The following is a 14,874-nucleotide window of genomic DNA, read 5'->3' as shown; positions in this document are numbered from 1 at the left end:
GGTGTATTTCCCCTTGTCTGTGGCCGCCATCATGAAGATACTCGTGTTCTGCCTGAGAGGCACAGATACCATTAATCTGTAGGCATCTTGCCTTGTGCAGTTCCTTACAGATCCGATTGACACTGAGGATTCTCTGTCTAAAGCAATTTGTGAAAACTAAGCCTTTAAGAAATTCAGTTCTTACTTCTTTCTGGATGTTACTAACCAAAGGCAAAACCAAAAGGACAAAGAAAAAAATTATTCTGAACGTTAATATCAAAAATATTTTTCAGTTCGCTCACAGGCACAAAGAGAGAACTGAATATTATTGTTGTATCATCATTTCCCAATGAGATAGCAAATTTCTTTTAAAACACCTTTTAATCGTATAGGTCTACCTAAGTTGACAGTAACGTGGCAAGTAGAGTATCACAGGGTGATAGCTGAGCAGTACTCCTTGCAGGGAGTTAGGTTGTCATTGTGTTACTTCAGCAAGATCAATCTCAACCTGCCTCCGCCTTCCCTCTGTAGCATGCATTCAGTTAAACAAATATTTGATTTCTGCTCTTTCACTGATTCCTAAGTGAATTCTCCTGTGCCTGTCTGGTTTTGGAAGTAGAGGTGTGCCTTGGTTTACAGACCAGATAAACATGTGTTTAAATAAGTGTCTGTAATTTAATTTTAAAATCCCTTAGGAAACTAGGTTTGTAATAGAAATTCAAGGAAAATACATTAATAAAAACTAAAAATTTGTTCAAACCTTTGCAACTCATAATCTTATAATTTTTAACTATTAATTTAATATTATACTTGCTTGTAATAAGAAATATTACTAGGAATAAAAAATTTAATTTCCCACTATTTACAGTGATCTTAATTTCTTTATCCTAAGGACATTGGGATAAGAAACATGTTCATAAGCGGCTTCAACTGTAGATATATTTTATTTCTTAAAAAAGATACAAAGCAAATATAAAATTTTTTAAATTTAAGAAAATTAGATGGTAAGTACATGGGTGGGTGTTATATTATTTTACAATACTTTTTCTGCTTGAACTATTTCACAATAAAATTTGGGGAAAAAAATATATTTATGTTATTCATACTTTCCTCTTTTTTTCCTTATTGCTGTAGAAAGTATTTATCTTCTCTGGAACATTTAGAAAAAACTTGGATCCCTACGAACAGTGGAATGATCAAGAAATATGGAAAGTTGTAGATGAGGTAAGGGTGCTAACTAACATATTATAAAGAGGTAGTTCATACACACACAAGAGTGGTTGTCATAGCTGAGATAACTTTACACCCTGTGTATGTGTGTGTGTATACAACTTGTTATCGAAGAACTCTAACATTCCTGGAGCACCCAGTATGGATTAGACCTCCTTCTTTCCTCAGTGTTTAGTCTCCATCTATCAGGCCCCAGAGGGAGCATTTCTTTGGCCTTCCCCACCAATGTGCATCAATGAGACATGAACTGGGAGAGACCCAGGCACCTACGGCACACCAGGATTATTCCTGATACAAAGAATCTCTCTACACCTTCTCATCTACTCCCTGACTGGGTTTTGAAGTGTACCCAGCAGAAGGAGGAAGCTTTGCTTTGACATGATGTATTTCTCCAGGAAGCATGGTTTTAACACATAAAGATGATGATCATTCTAGAGCGCTTGCAGATGACTACAGTCTTCTCTGGAAGCCACCAGGAGTCAACTGCCTTTAGGGAATGTGTTGGCTATGAGTGCTTCTAGGCACAATGCCACATGACCTACATAAGGTATACATCCCTTGAGGTCATTAAGGCACCATATAGGACATGTATGGGTTAAAACAGAATCAAAATTCTTAAATAACACACTGTATTTATCCAATAGGTAGTTTATTATATTTGAAAGTATTATACACAGGAATTTGGGGTGAGGAAGAGAGCTGGAGTGAAATGCTTGGTTCCTTTAACAAAATGCCCTAACTAAACTTACAATTTTTTTAAAATATATCTTTATTGATTTCAGAGAGAGGAAAGGAGAGGGAGAGAGAGGTAGAAACATCAATGATGAGAGAGTCATTGATCAAGCCCGCAACTGGGGCATGTGCCCTGACAGGGAATCGAACCCCGATCACCTGGATCCCAGGTCGACGCTCAACTGCTGAGCCACTCCTGGCCGGGCTAAACTTACAATTTTTGAAATATAGGCATTATATTAAGATAAGGGGGAACATAAATTGCTCTATTTCATTAAACTTGAGTTTAAGTTCAAGGCTCTGGATGATGACAGTCTACAAATATGGGACCTAAGAACTTTGAGATTCAAAGGTCTTTTTAGGGAACAATATTATTCCACTATTTCCTGTATTGTTGGTCCTTGTAGCACAATTCTGTTTATCCCAAGTGTTCTTTCCTTGTCTACCTTCATTCAGAGTGGATCTTTCCAAGAGCTTTGAAATATCTGTGAGTGTGAAACACTTCTCCATTGAGTGCCCAACCTTAACATGCCCCTAATAAAATGCACTTAGATTAACCGTTTTCAGTATCAAAGTTCCTTATTACCCAACAAAGGGGAGGGGGGTTAAGAAAACATTAACTAAATTGCAGGTGACACATTTTGAGATCTTTGATGTGGCTTCCAAAATGAACTTTAGGTACACAATGTCGTGGGAGAGAAACTTGCAAAGGAAGGCATTAGACTATAAAATCTGCAAATATTACCAAGTCAAAATAAAATTTACAGGAAATCGGGATCATAAAAATATCTCAAATGTTAGAAGACATGGTTAAGATTTTAAATACCAATGGAATACAAAAATTTTACCTGTTTTGATTTTTATTTGAGCAAATTGTATTGAGGTATACCTTTTTACTGATCATCTTTTTAATAATTTGATAATGGAGATGTTAATCCTGTCCCTACAGTAATGTCATGTGCTTTGAGCAGTGGTGATAAGTTTTTGCTGCAGAGGCCTGAAAATTGCATACAAACAAATAAGCAATAGCCCAGAGAAGCAGAAAAGGCATTGGTTTAAAAGTTATAGGCCCTGGGCTTTAGTCCTAAATGTTTGATCATATAACATTTCCAAACAGAAATATTTGGGGAGGGAGGGCAGGTGTCATTTTGTAAACTGGGCAGGATACTGGGGAAAATGGTGTAAGGCAGGATGACCTGGGACAAACCAGGATGTATGCCATATTATCAAGTACTCTCTGTGACCTTGGCATGACTCATGTCTTTAGAAGGAAATAAACTGAATAAAGGCAACAGCCAAACTCATGAATCTTATCCCAACAGCGCCTCCTTCATAATTCCCCTTTTCCCAAATGAAAATCACATGCACATGCAATGACAACACTGGACCAGGAAACACTTTATTCCTATCTTGGATCTGGATCATAACTCCAGTGTGAAACCTTATCCTTGCTGACATAGACTAGATTGTGTGAAAACATGAGGATCATGCCTAGTTAGTAACTCTAAGGTTTGGGAGCAAGCTGGCTGAAACAGCTCCCTGTCCCTTTGTGCTGTAGGCCCATACCTTCATCTTGGCACTTTGTGAACTGAGATGGTCTAATTTCCACATCCCAAAACAAATCAGAGAACGATAGCTTCTCCCCAGAATGACTGATTTTACCAGCTATATGGACAAAGAGAATCTCAAAACAAACCCCTAGGTTTGTGGCCCAATAACTTGATAGCATTGTTATAACATTTTAAAATATATTTTTTTATTTTTCAATTACAGTTGACATACAATATTATATTAGTTTCAGATGTATAACAGTGATTAGACATGTAGTTATAAAGTAATCATCCCAATAAATCTAGTACCCAGCCATCTGATGCCATATATAGTTATTAAAATATTATTGACTATATTCCCTGTGTTGTATTTTACATCCCCATTCTGTAACTACCAATCTGTACTTCTCAACCCCTTTCCCTTTTTCTTCCATCCCTCCAACCCCCTTCCCATCTTGCAACCATCAAAATGTTCTTTGTACCTCAGAGTTTGTTTCTGTTTTGTTTGTTTATTTTGTCTTTTAGATTCTACACATAAGTGAAATCATATGGCATTTGTCTTTCTCTGTCTAACTTACTTCACTCAGCATGATACCTTCTAGGTCCATCCACATTGTTTCAGATGGCAAGATTTCATTTTCTTTTATGGCTGGTCATATTTCATTGTATATATGTACCATTTCTTTATCCATGCAAGCTTTGTTTGGTTTCCATTCCATGAAATACTTTTCCATCTCTTTACTTTGAGTCTGTGTGTCTTTCAATCTGCAATGAGTCCCTTGTAGACAGTATATGTAAAGGTCTTATTTTTTATCTATTCAGCCACCCTTTGTCTTTTGATTGGAGCAGGAGCATTTAATCCGTTTACATTTAAAGTAATTGTTGATAGATATGTAATTATAGCCATTTTTAATCATTATTATTATTATTATTCAAAAAGTCCATTTAGCATTTCTTATAATATTGGTTTGGTGGTGATTAACTCCTTTAGCTTTTTCTTATCTGAGAAGTTTTTGATCTCTCCTTTAAATTTAAATGATAGCCTTGTTAAATACAATGATCTTGGTTGTAGGTCCATGTTTTTCATCACTACGGATAATTCATGCCAATCCTTTCTGGTTTGCAAAGTTTCTGTTGAGAAATAAGCTGATGGTCTTATGGGAACTCCCTTGTAGATAACTAACTGTTTTTCTCTTGCTGCTTTTAAGATTCTCTCTTTGTCTTTAACCTTTGGCATTTTGATTATGTCGTGTCTTTGGGTTCATTTTGTTTGGGATTCTCTGCACTTTCTGGGCTTGTATGTCTATCTCCTTCACCATGTTAGGAAAGTTTTCCATCATTATTTCTTCAAAAGGTTTTCAATTCCTTGCTCTCCCTCTTCTCCTTCTGTTACCCTTATGATATAAATGTTGGTATGCTTGAAGTTGTCCCATAGGCCCTTTCAACTATTCTCACTTTTTTGGATTCTTTTTGCTGTTCTGATTGGGTGTTTTCTTCTACCTTTTCTACAAATCTCTGATTCAGTCCTCTGCTCCATCTCATCTACTGTTGATTTCATTTAATGTATTCTTTATTTCAGTAATTTTATTCTTCATTCTGACTGGTTCTTTTTTATGTTTCCTATCTCTTTGTTGAAATTCACACTAAATTTATCTACTCTTCCCCTAAGTTCACTGAGGATCCTTATAACCAGTGTTTTGATTCCCACATCTGGTAGATTACTTGTCTCCATTTTGTTTAGTTCTTTTTCTGGAGTTTTGTTTTGTTGTTTCATCTGGGACATGTTTCTTTGTTTCCTCATTCTGGCTGCCTCCCTGTGTTTGTTTCTTTTTTAAAATATGTTTTTATTAATTTTTAGAGAAAGAGAAAGGGAGATGGAGAGAGAAAGAGAGAGAAACATCAATGTGTGAGAAACATTGCTGCCTCTTTCACACACCCTGACTGGGGATTGAGCCTGCAACTTGGGCATGTGCCCTGACGAGGAATTGAACCAGTGACCTTTCAGTGCACGGGACGACACTCAGCCAACTGAGACCAGCCAGGACATGTTTCTATGTATTAGGTAGAGCTGCTATGTCTCCTGGTCTTGGTAGAGAGGCCTTATGTAGTAGGTGTCCTATGCAACACAGTGGCACAGCCTCTATGGTCACCTGAGCTGGGCACTCTATGTGTGTCTCTTGTGTGTGTTGTGTATACTTTCCTGTTGTAGTTGAGCCTTGATTATTGTTGGCATGTCAATGAGGAGGATTGACTCTTAAGCTGATTTGTTATGGGTCTGCTTGTGATTACAATGGAGGAGCTTTTGTCCAAGGACTCAACCTATGGAACAGGATTCACTTTAGTGGGGCTCTGATACCTGCTGAGTCTCCCTTTTGGGAATATCATTTGTGGAGGTGGCTGGGTGGTGCTCTGGTGTGGTCTGATGCTGGCCACTGAGTGTGTTGGTCTTAGGGCCCCTTGGGAGGTTCAAGTCATGGCCAGCTACTACTGTGCCCTTCCCTGGGCCACCTGGTATGAGGTACAAAGTGATCCACAGATAGGTGCCACTTGAGCTGTGCTTGGAAGTGCCTCGGAGAGGTTAAGCTGTGAACTGAGGTCTGCTGCTTCTGTTCCTAGGTTTGGGGATGCTTAGCAAGTGGTACAGGGCTTGCTGAGGCTGTGTCTTGTTTGTTTGGGGTCTGTGAACTTTTGAGAGATTTTAGAAAAGTCTAAAGCATGAGCCAAGATAGGCCATTTGAATGGAAAAGCCACTGGAAGCTGCTAAGCTAAGCCTACAATTTGGGTGGGGTGGGGTCTCAGGGAATCACCAGGGCAGGGAAAACAGTGTTAACCAGGTCAATGGAGACTCCAGTATGGTGCCTACTTTGACATGCAGGGGGAAGACTCAGCAATGGAACAGTGCCTCTGGGAGAAAGCTTCCCCTCCAGTCCTCACCCTGAATCCAGACAATTCAGTTCCTTCCTGTATGTTTCTGGTGCCTTTCAAGCTGCCACCCCAGTGCTGGATCTTAGAGTGAGCGAGTCCATGTTTGGGCCCTTTAAGAGGAACAACTGAGACTCCAGCAGCCCACTGTCTCACTCAGCCACAGCCTCCACTGATTTTCACAGCCAGAAGTTATGGGGACTTCTCTTCCTAGCACAAGAACCCTGGGCTGAGGAGCCTAGTGTGGGGTTGAGATCATGTGCTCCTCAGCCAGGACTTCCACAGCCGAGATATCCTTCCCAATTTTTAACTGCCATACATGGATGTGGGACCAACCTGCTTCATGTCTCCACCCCTTCTACTAGTCTCAATGTGGCTCCTTCGTATATCCTTAGCTATAGGACTTCTGTTCAGCTAGACTTCCAGCAGTTCTCAATGATGGTTGTTCTGTAGTTTAGTTGTAATTTTGATGTGGTCATGGAAGGAGGTGAATACAGTGTCTCACATCTAAGCATAGACAATTACCTTATGTCCATAGAAATGAGTTTCTTATGTTCACCACCCACATAATTGTCCTGTGTTTCTAATCTTAGGGAATGGCTTCACCATCCTTCATTTGCCCAGAGGCTTGACCTGGGGCTCAGTCTTGACTTCTTGACTCTTGATTTCTCCACATCAAATCTTGTCAAGGCTGTCTCCTGCAAATATCTGGAATCTATTCACCTTTATTCATCCCCACCTGACACCACTGTAACACTCATTGGGTTTTTTTAAAGAGACTCCTGCCTGGTTTACCTTTCTTGCCATTCATTTCACTCTTTGTAGCTTTGGTGATCTTTCTAAACCCTGCATCTGATCTCTTGTTTCTCATCTTTCTATGTCTCTTTATTGCCCTTTGGACAAAGTTTGTACTACTTAAGGTGGCTTAAAAGGTCCTTTGTGACTTGGTCTCTGCCTGCCTCTCTAAATCACTCTCCAACTTCCCCACTTACTGTGATCTAGCTATACTGAATTTCTTTCATTTCTCTAAAGTACCATGTGCTTTCTGTTCTCCTGAAGCTTCTTCATATGCTGTTTTGTGTACCTGGAAAACCCTTCACTGCCTGCTCCTACCCATCATTCAGGCATCTCCTTACACTCTGCTTCTTTCCAGAAACCTGCCCTGATGCTCCAGGTCTGAGGGAGGAGCCCCTTCTAGGTGTATGCTATTTCTCTACCCCTAATCACATTCTTCATGTGGGCTAGAGATTTACCTTTTAACTTGTCCATGTGGGTTCCTTAAGAGCAGGGATGCTGTCTATTCACTGCAGTATTCCCAGTGCATGGAGTAATGCTGACCACATGGATGGTATTAAGTAACTACTTATTGAATGAATGAATGAGTGAATGAATGATTTAATTAATTTATTTAAATGAATAAATAAATGATTCATGAGTAATATATTATGAAAATGGCCTTATGATGAATACACCCAAGTGTTACCTTTGGCAATGAAGACACTAATTCTTCAGAAGTCTGAGGCACTGAGTTGAGATTACTGGTGGATGCAGGAACAGTAGTATCCTTTGCTTGTTCACAGGCTTTCACCACAGCAAGCTGTCCCAGTGTTATTCATAGTCTAAACAGTAGGTCTGTTGGTTTTAGAATGAAGGCTTTTTTGGTTATTGTTTGCTTGTTAGATTATTTATAAAATAGTTTCCTTTTTTACACATTGATAGTGAGGTAAATTACTTTAGAGAGCAAGCTAAGTAGCAGAAGTAGTGGCCTTTTAAGTTAAAAATTTGCCCTGGAAAACCTACAGAGTAGCAAAAGGAGTGTCTCAAGGAGTTGAGAGTGTCTATTTTTATAACTGCCTCCTAGGGGACTATTTAGTTCAAGTACAATTCACTTTTTCTGATTTTTGTTTTATGCTTCCTTCTCACAAGATAAACTCTTGCTCCACAATAACATTCCAGAGTTCAACAATAGCAAAAGTCAACATTTTAAAGAATATACCTAGTTTTTTACAGACTGCTAAATATTTTTTAATTTGGTATGTCACAAAACAAAATGTCTCCTTTCTAAATAGGTGTTTGGAGAGTGTATGTGGTTTATTACTCAACAGTGTAAAGCTGGCAGATTCTTTTGTCCTAAAGTTCTTTTATCCACAATTTGTTGGTGCTTTTATTTACTTTTAATGCTAAGTTAGAATGAAAATGATTATATTGTTCAGATTGCAGTAATTTTTAATTCACCTTAGTTTGGACAGTTTGTATTTGTTTATTTATTTTTATTTTTATTGTTTTTTAGAAACTATTTTCCATCAGCCTTATTTCCATTTTGTTTAAGAGTTTATGAAAGAACAGCCTAAGAGCACTCAGTGGTTGTCCCTACCCATTCAGTAGCCTGAGCAATGGGGGTTGCATACCAGTCTTCAATGCCAGGCTATATTTCTTTTTAATCTATTGAAAAAATGGATTATGACAATATTATAAATGATTTTATATTGGGAATATGTATATATTTTTATTTAAAGGATTGTGCTGCTACAGATAATTAAATAATCTCAAGCAATTCCAATTTCAGTCTTTTCCTCCCCCCATAGCACTTATTTCTTTAAACAATAATTTCTCACTATTTTTCTTTCTGTCTGGACTATGAGTTCCTTCAAGGCAGGGCCTAATGTGATTCATCTTTGAATCCCTAGGTCTGCTGTAGTACCTAGAACTTAATAAATTCTCACTGAGACTAGTAAGCAATACATGATTAAGCAATCATTACATCCAAACAATCAGCAGTCTATTAAGCCATACTTATCACCACATACAGTTGGTAACAACTTTGTATCTTTTTTTAAAAATTTTATTTTTGTTTAAAATATTACAGATGTCCCTTTTTCTTCCCAATGACCAGTTCCTCCCCAACCCTTTCCCCTCCCCAGTTCCTCTACCCCCCATTGCCCATGTCCTTGGGTTGTGCATATATGCATATAAGTTCTTTGGTTACCCTCTCCCCCTCAACCCACCCGCCCTCCTCCATCCCTCTGATATTCATCAGTCTCATCTATGCTTCCATATCATTGAATCTATTCTGTTCATCAGTTTATTAAGTTCTTTAGATTCCACATATAAGCGAGATCATGTGATATTTGTCTTTCGCTGCCTGGCTTATTTCACTTAGCATAATATTCTCCAGGTCCATCCCTACTGTCCCAAAGGGTACTAGATTCTTCTTCTTTACAGCTGCATAGTATTCCATGGTGTAAATGTCCCAGAGCTTTCTTATCCACTCATCTACTGATGGGCACTTGGGCTGTTTCCAGATCTTAGCTATTGTAAACTGTGCTGCTATGAACATCAGGGTACATATATCCTTTCTGATGAATGTTTCAGGATTCTTAGGATATATTCCTAGGAGTAGAAGCACTGGATCAAACGGCAGCTCCATTTCTACTTTTTTGAGGAACCTCCATACTGTTTTCCATAGTGGTTGCACCAGTCTGCATTCCCCCCAGCAGTGTACTATGGTTCCCCTTGCTCCACACCCTCTCCAGCACATGTCGTTTGTTGATTTGTTGATGGCAGCCATTCTGACAGGCGTGAAGTGGTACCTCATTGTGGTTTTAATTTGCATCTCTCTGATGATCAGCGACATTGAGCATTTTCTCATGTGTCTCTTGGCCATCGGTATGTCCTCTTTGGAGAAGTGTCTGTTTAAGTCCTTTTCCCGTTTCTTAATTGGGTTGTTTGTCTTCCTCTTGCTGAGTACTATGAGTTCTTTGTACATTTTGGAAATTAGCCCCTTATCAGATACATCCTTGGCAAATATGTTTTCCCAGACCATGGGGTTCCTTTGTATTTTGAGGCTGTATTCTTTTGCTGTGCAGAAGCTTTTTAGTTTGATGTAGTCCCATATGTTTATTTTTTCTTTTGTTTCTCTTGCCCTAAGAGATGTATCAGTGAAAATTCCACTACGTGGAATGCCTGTGACTTTACTGCCTATGTTTTCTTCCAGGATTTTTATGGTTTTGTGACTTACATTTAAGTCTTTTATCCATTTTGAGTTTATTTTTGTGTATGGCGCAAGTTGGTTGTCTAGTTTCATTCCTTTGCATGTATCTGTCCAATTTTCCCAGCACCACTTATTGAAGAGACTGTCTTTACTCCATTGGATACTCTTGCCTCCTTTGTCAAGTATTAACTGACCATAATGGTGTGGGTCTATTTCTGGGGTCTCTGTTCTGTTCCATTGAACTATATGCCTGTTGTTATATAAATACCAGGCCGTTTTGATTACAGTGGATTTGTAATACAGTTTGAAGTCTGGTAAAGTGACCCCTCCCACTCTGTTCTTTTTTCTAAAGATGGCTGCAGCTATTCGGGGTCTTTTTTCATTCCATATAAATTTTAGAAATGTTTGTTCTAGGTCTGTGAAATATGCTATTGGTATTTTAATAGGAAATGCATTAAATTTATAAATTGCTTTGGGTAGTATGGACATTTTAATGATATTAATTCTTCCAATTCATGAGCATGGTATATTCTTCCACTTGTTTAAATCTTCCTCTATTTCTTTTTTCAGTGTCACATAGTTTTCCTAGTACAGGTCTTTTATACCCTTGGTTAAGTTTATTCCTAGGTATCTTATTTTTTAAGTTGCAGTGGTAAATGGTATTGCTTTTTTAGTTTCTCTCTCTGAAAATTCATTGTTGGTGTATAAGAATGCCATTGATTTCCAGATGTTGATTTTTGTACCCAGCTACCTTGCCAAATTCGTTTATCAAATCTAGTAGTACTTTGATGGAGTCTTTAGGCTTTTCTATGTACAATATCATGTCATCTGCAAATAATGACAGTTTTACTTCCTCCTTTCCAATTTGGATACCTTTTATGTTTTCTTCCTGTCTGATGGCTATGGCGAGGACTTCCAGTACTATGTTGAATAAGAGTGGTGAAAGTGGACATCCCTTTCTTGTTCCGGTTTTTAATGGAAATGGTTTTAGTTTTTGCCCATTGAGTATGATGGTGTCTGTAGGTCTGTCATATATGCCCTTTATTATGTTGAGGTATGATCCCTCTATTCTTACCTTGCTAAGAGTTTTTATCAGAAATGGGTGCTGGATTTTCTCAAATGCCTTTTCTGCATCTATTGATATGATCATATTATTTTTGTCCTTCATTTTGTTTATGTGATGTATCACATTTATTGATTTGCGGATGTTGTAACAGCCTTGCACCCCCAGAATAAATCCAGCTTGGTCATGATGTATGATCTTTTCAGTGTATTGCTGGATCCGGTTTGCTAGTATTTTAGTGAGGATTTTAGCATCTATGTTCATCAGGGATATTGGCCTGTAATTTTCTTTCTTGGTAGTGTCTTTATCTGGTTTTGGGATTAGGGTGATCCTGGCCTCACAAAAAGAGTTTGGGAGTTTTTCCTCCTCGTGAAATTTCTGAAATAGTTTGAATAGAATAGGTGTTAATTCTTCTTTGAATGTTTGGTAAAACTCACCTGTAAATCCGTCTGGTCCAGGACTTTTGTTTCCTGGGAGTTTTTTGATTACTGCTTCAATTTCTTTAGTTGTTATCGGCATATTCAGATTTTCTGCCCCTTCTTGATTCAGCTTTGGAAGGTTGTATGCTTCTAGGAATTTGTCCATTTCCCCCATGTTGTCCAATTTGTTCGCATATAGTTGCTCATAATATTTTCTTACAATCCTTTGTATTTCTGTTGGGTCAGTTGTTATATTGCCTCTTTCAATTCTGATTTTATTTATTTGGGTCCTCTCTCTTTGTTTCTTAGTGAGTCTGGCTAAAGGTGCATCAATCTTATTTACCTTTTCAAAGAACCAGCTCTTGGTTTCATTGATTTTTTGTATTGTTTTTTAAGTCTCTATGTCATTAATCTCTGCTCTGATTTTTATTATTTCCTTTCTTCTACTTCCTTGGGGCTTTTCTTTCTGTCCTCATTCTAGTTCTTTTAGTTGTTGTGTTAGATGGTTCATTAGATCTTTTTCTTGTTTCTTGAGATAGCCCTGTAATGATAAGAATTTTCCTCTCAGGACTGCTTTTGCCATGTCCCATAGGTTTTGGGTTGTTGTCTGTTCATTTTCGTTACTTTCCATGCAATTTTTGATTTCTTCCTTGATCTCCTTGGTAACCCATTCATTGTTTAATAACATGCTATTTAGCCTCCATGTATTTTAATATTTTTGAGTTTTTTATAGTGGTTGATTTCTAGTTTCAAGGCATTGTGATCTGAGAAAATGCTTGATATGATTTCAATCTTCTTATATTTGTAGAGACTTGCCTTGTGCCCTAACATGTGGTCTATTTTTGAGAATGTTCCATGTGCACTTGAGAAGAATGTGTATTCTGCTGCTTTGGGGTGAAATGTTCTATAAATTTGAATTAAATTCATTATGTCTAGTGATTCATTTAAGGTCTGCGTTTCCCTGTTGATTTTTTGTCTTGATGATCTGTCCAATGCTGTAAGTGGGGTGTTAAAATCCCCCACTACGATTGTGTTGCTGTTAATCTCCCCTTTAAAGTCCCCCAAGAAATTTTTTATATATTTAAGTGCTCCTGTATTGGATGCATAAATGTTTATAAGGGGTTTTTTCCTCCTGTTGGATTGGTCCCTTTAGTAATATGTAGTGACCATCTTTGTCTCTCATTATGGTCTTTATTTTGAAGTCTGTTTTGTCAGAAATAGGAATTGCTACTCCAGCTTTCTTTTCCTTTCCATTTTCATGGAATATTTTATTCCATCCCTTCACTTTTAGCCTGTGTGAGTCTTTTGCTCTCAGGTGGGGCTCTTGTAGACAGAATATATTTGGGTCCTGTTTTCTTATCCATTCAGCTACCCTTTTTCTTTTGATTGGACCATTTATTCTGTTTACATTTAAGGTTACTATTGATATCAACATATTTAGTGCCATTTTTCCCCTTTATGCTGATGTACCTTTCTCTCACTATTCCTTCTTTTTCTTAAAGCAGTCCTTTTAGCATTTCTTGCAATGCTGGTTTAGTGGTACTGAACTCCTTTAGCCTTTTTTTGTCTGGGAAGCTTTTTATTTCACCTTCAAATTTAAATGATAGCCTTGCTGGATAAAGCAATCTTGGTGAATGTTCTTACTTTTCATTACTTGCAGAACTTCATGCCACTCCCTTCTGGCCTGAAGAGTCTCTGTTGAGAAATCAGCTGTCAGCCTTATGGGGGTTCTCTTGTAGGTCACTGCTTGCCTCTCTCTTGCAGCCCTTAATATTTTCTCTTTGTCCTTGCCATTTGCCATTTTAATTGTGATGTGTCTTGGAGTGGGTCTCTTTGGCTCCCTCTTGTTTGGAACCCTCTGTGCTTCCTGAACTTGTGTGGCTTTCTCCGTTGCCAGCCTAGGGAAGTTTTCTATCGTTTTTTCCTCCACCAAGTTCTCTATCCCTTGCTCTCTTTCCTCCCCCTCTGGCACTCCTATAATGTGAATATTGTTTCACTTCATGTTGTCCCAAAGCTCCCTTAGACTGTCCTTGTGCTTTTTAAGTGTTTTTTCTTTTTGCTGCTCTGATTGTGTGATATTTTCTACCTTGTCTTCTAAGTCACTTATTCTATCCTCTGCTTCATTGAACCTGCTTTTAATTCCTTCCAGTGCATTCTTGATATCAGATACAGCATTCTTTATCTCTGTCTGAGTTTTGTTTATGGTATGTATCTCTTTTTTTCATGTTTTCACTAAGGTTCTTGATCTTATCATCTAGAGTCTTCTTAAGTTCCTTGAACATCTTCATCATCCATACTCTGAACTCCATTTCTGATAACTTGCTTAACTCCATCTCATCAAAGTCTTTTTCTGGCGATGTTTCCTTTAATTTGGGTGTTGTTTCTTTGTCTCCCCATTTTGGTAGGTTAGTGTTTGTATCTATATATTAGATATATTTGCTGTCTCCCAGTCTTGTGGGGTGAGATTTTATCTTGTGGTTCCAGTGGAGCCCAAAGGTGTGTTTTCCTTACACCTCTTAGCTCTTTGTTCTAGGTGTGTCCCTCTTGTGGGTGTCCCTTTTGTGGTTTCTTTATGTTCTCCTCTTGTGGTTGGGTCTAGATTGATGTTGATCAGTCCTTGGGACTACCCTCCTCTCAGACTGGCTAACTGTGTCTCAGCCCCATCCTCGACATGTAAGCTGTTGTACTGGTGCTGGCAAGGCAGGACAATACACAACTAAAATTCCAGGAAACAAGAGGTATCTTACAAAATATCTTGACAGTCACAATGAAAACAACCCACGTGAAAATAGAACTAGGAGAGTGAAGGGAGAACACACACACGCACACACACACAAAAGAATGCTTAAAACAAAAGAAAGAGAGAAAGAAAAGTAACACTTAGAGAGAGAGAGAGAGATTGTTGTTAATACTGGTGAAAATTTAGAAAATAATAATAAACTAAAATGTAAAAAATAAAGAAGCTACTGGGAGATAACAGAAGCAGAG

The 14,874-nt window shown here is 38.1% G+C and overlaps 1 protein-coding gene across 1 annotated transcript in view; it reads left to right on the top strand.

Moving 5' to 3' along the window:
• The window catches only part of CFTR (CF transmembrane conductance regulator), a 224,194-nt gene that overhangs the window by 199,585 nt on the left and 9,735 nt on the right, over positions 1 to 14,874 (top strand). The window contains 1 exon segment of the mRNA XM_016196929.2: positions 1,114 to 1,203. Coding sequence (XP_016052415.2) covers positions 1,114 to 1,203 — 90 coding nt within the window.

Source organism: Miniopterus natalensis, chromosome 10 (assembly GCF_054644295.1).
Source record: "Miniopterus natalensis isolate mMinNat1 chromosome 10, mMinNat1.hap1, whole genome shotgun sequence".
Classification (NCBI taxonomy): domain Eukaryota; kingdom Metazoa; phylum Chordata; class Mammalia; order Chiroptera; family Miniopteridae; genus Miniopterus; species Miniopterus natalensis.
This window is presented reverse-complemented; position numbering and strand designations above follow the sequence as displayed.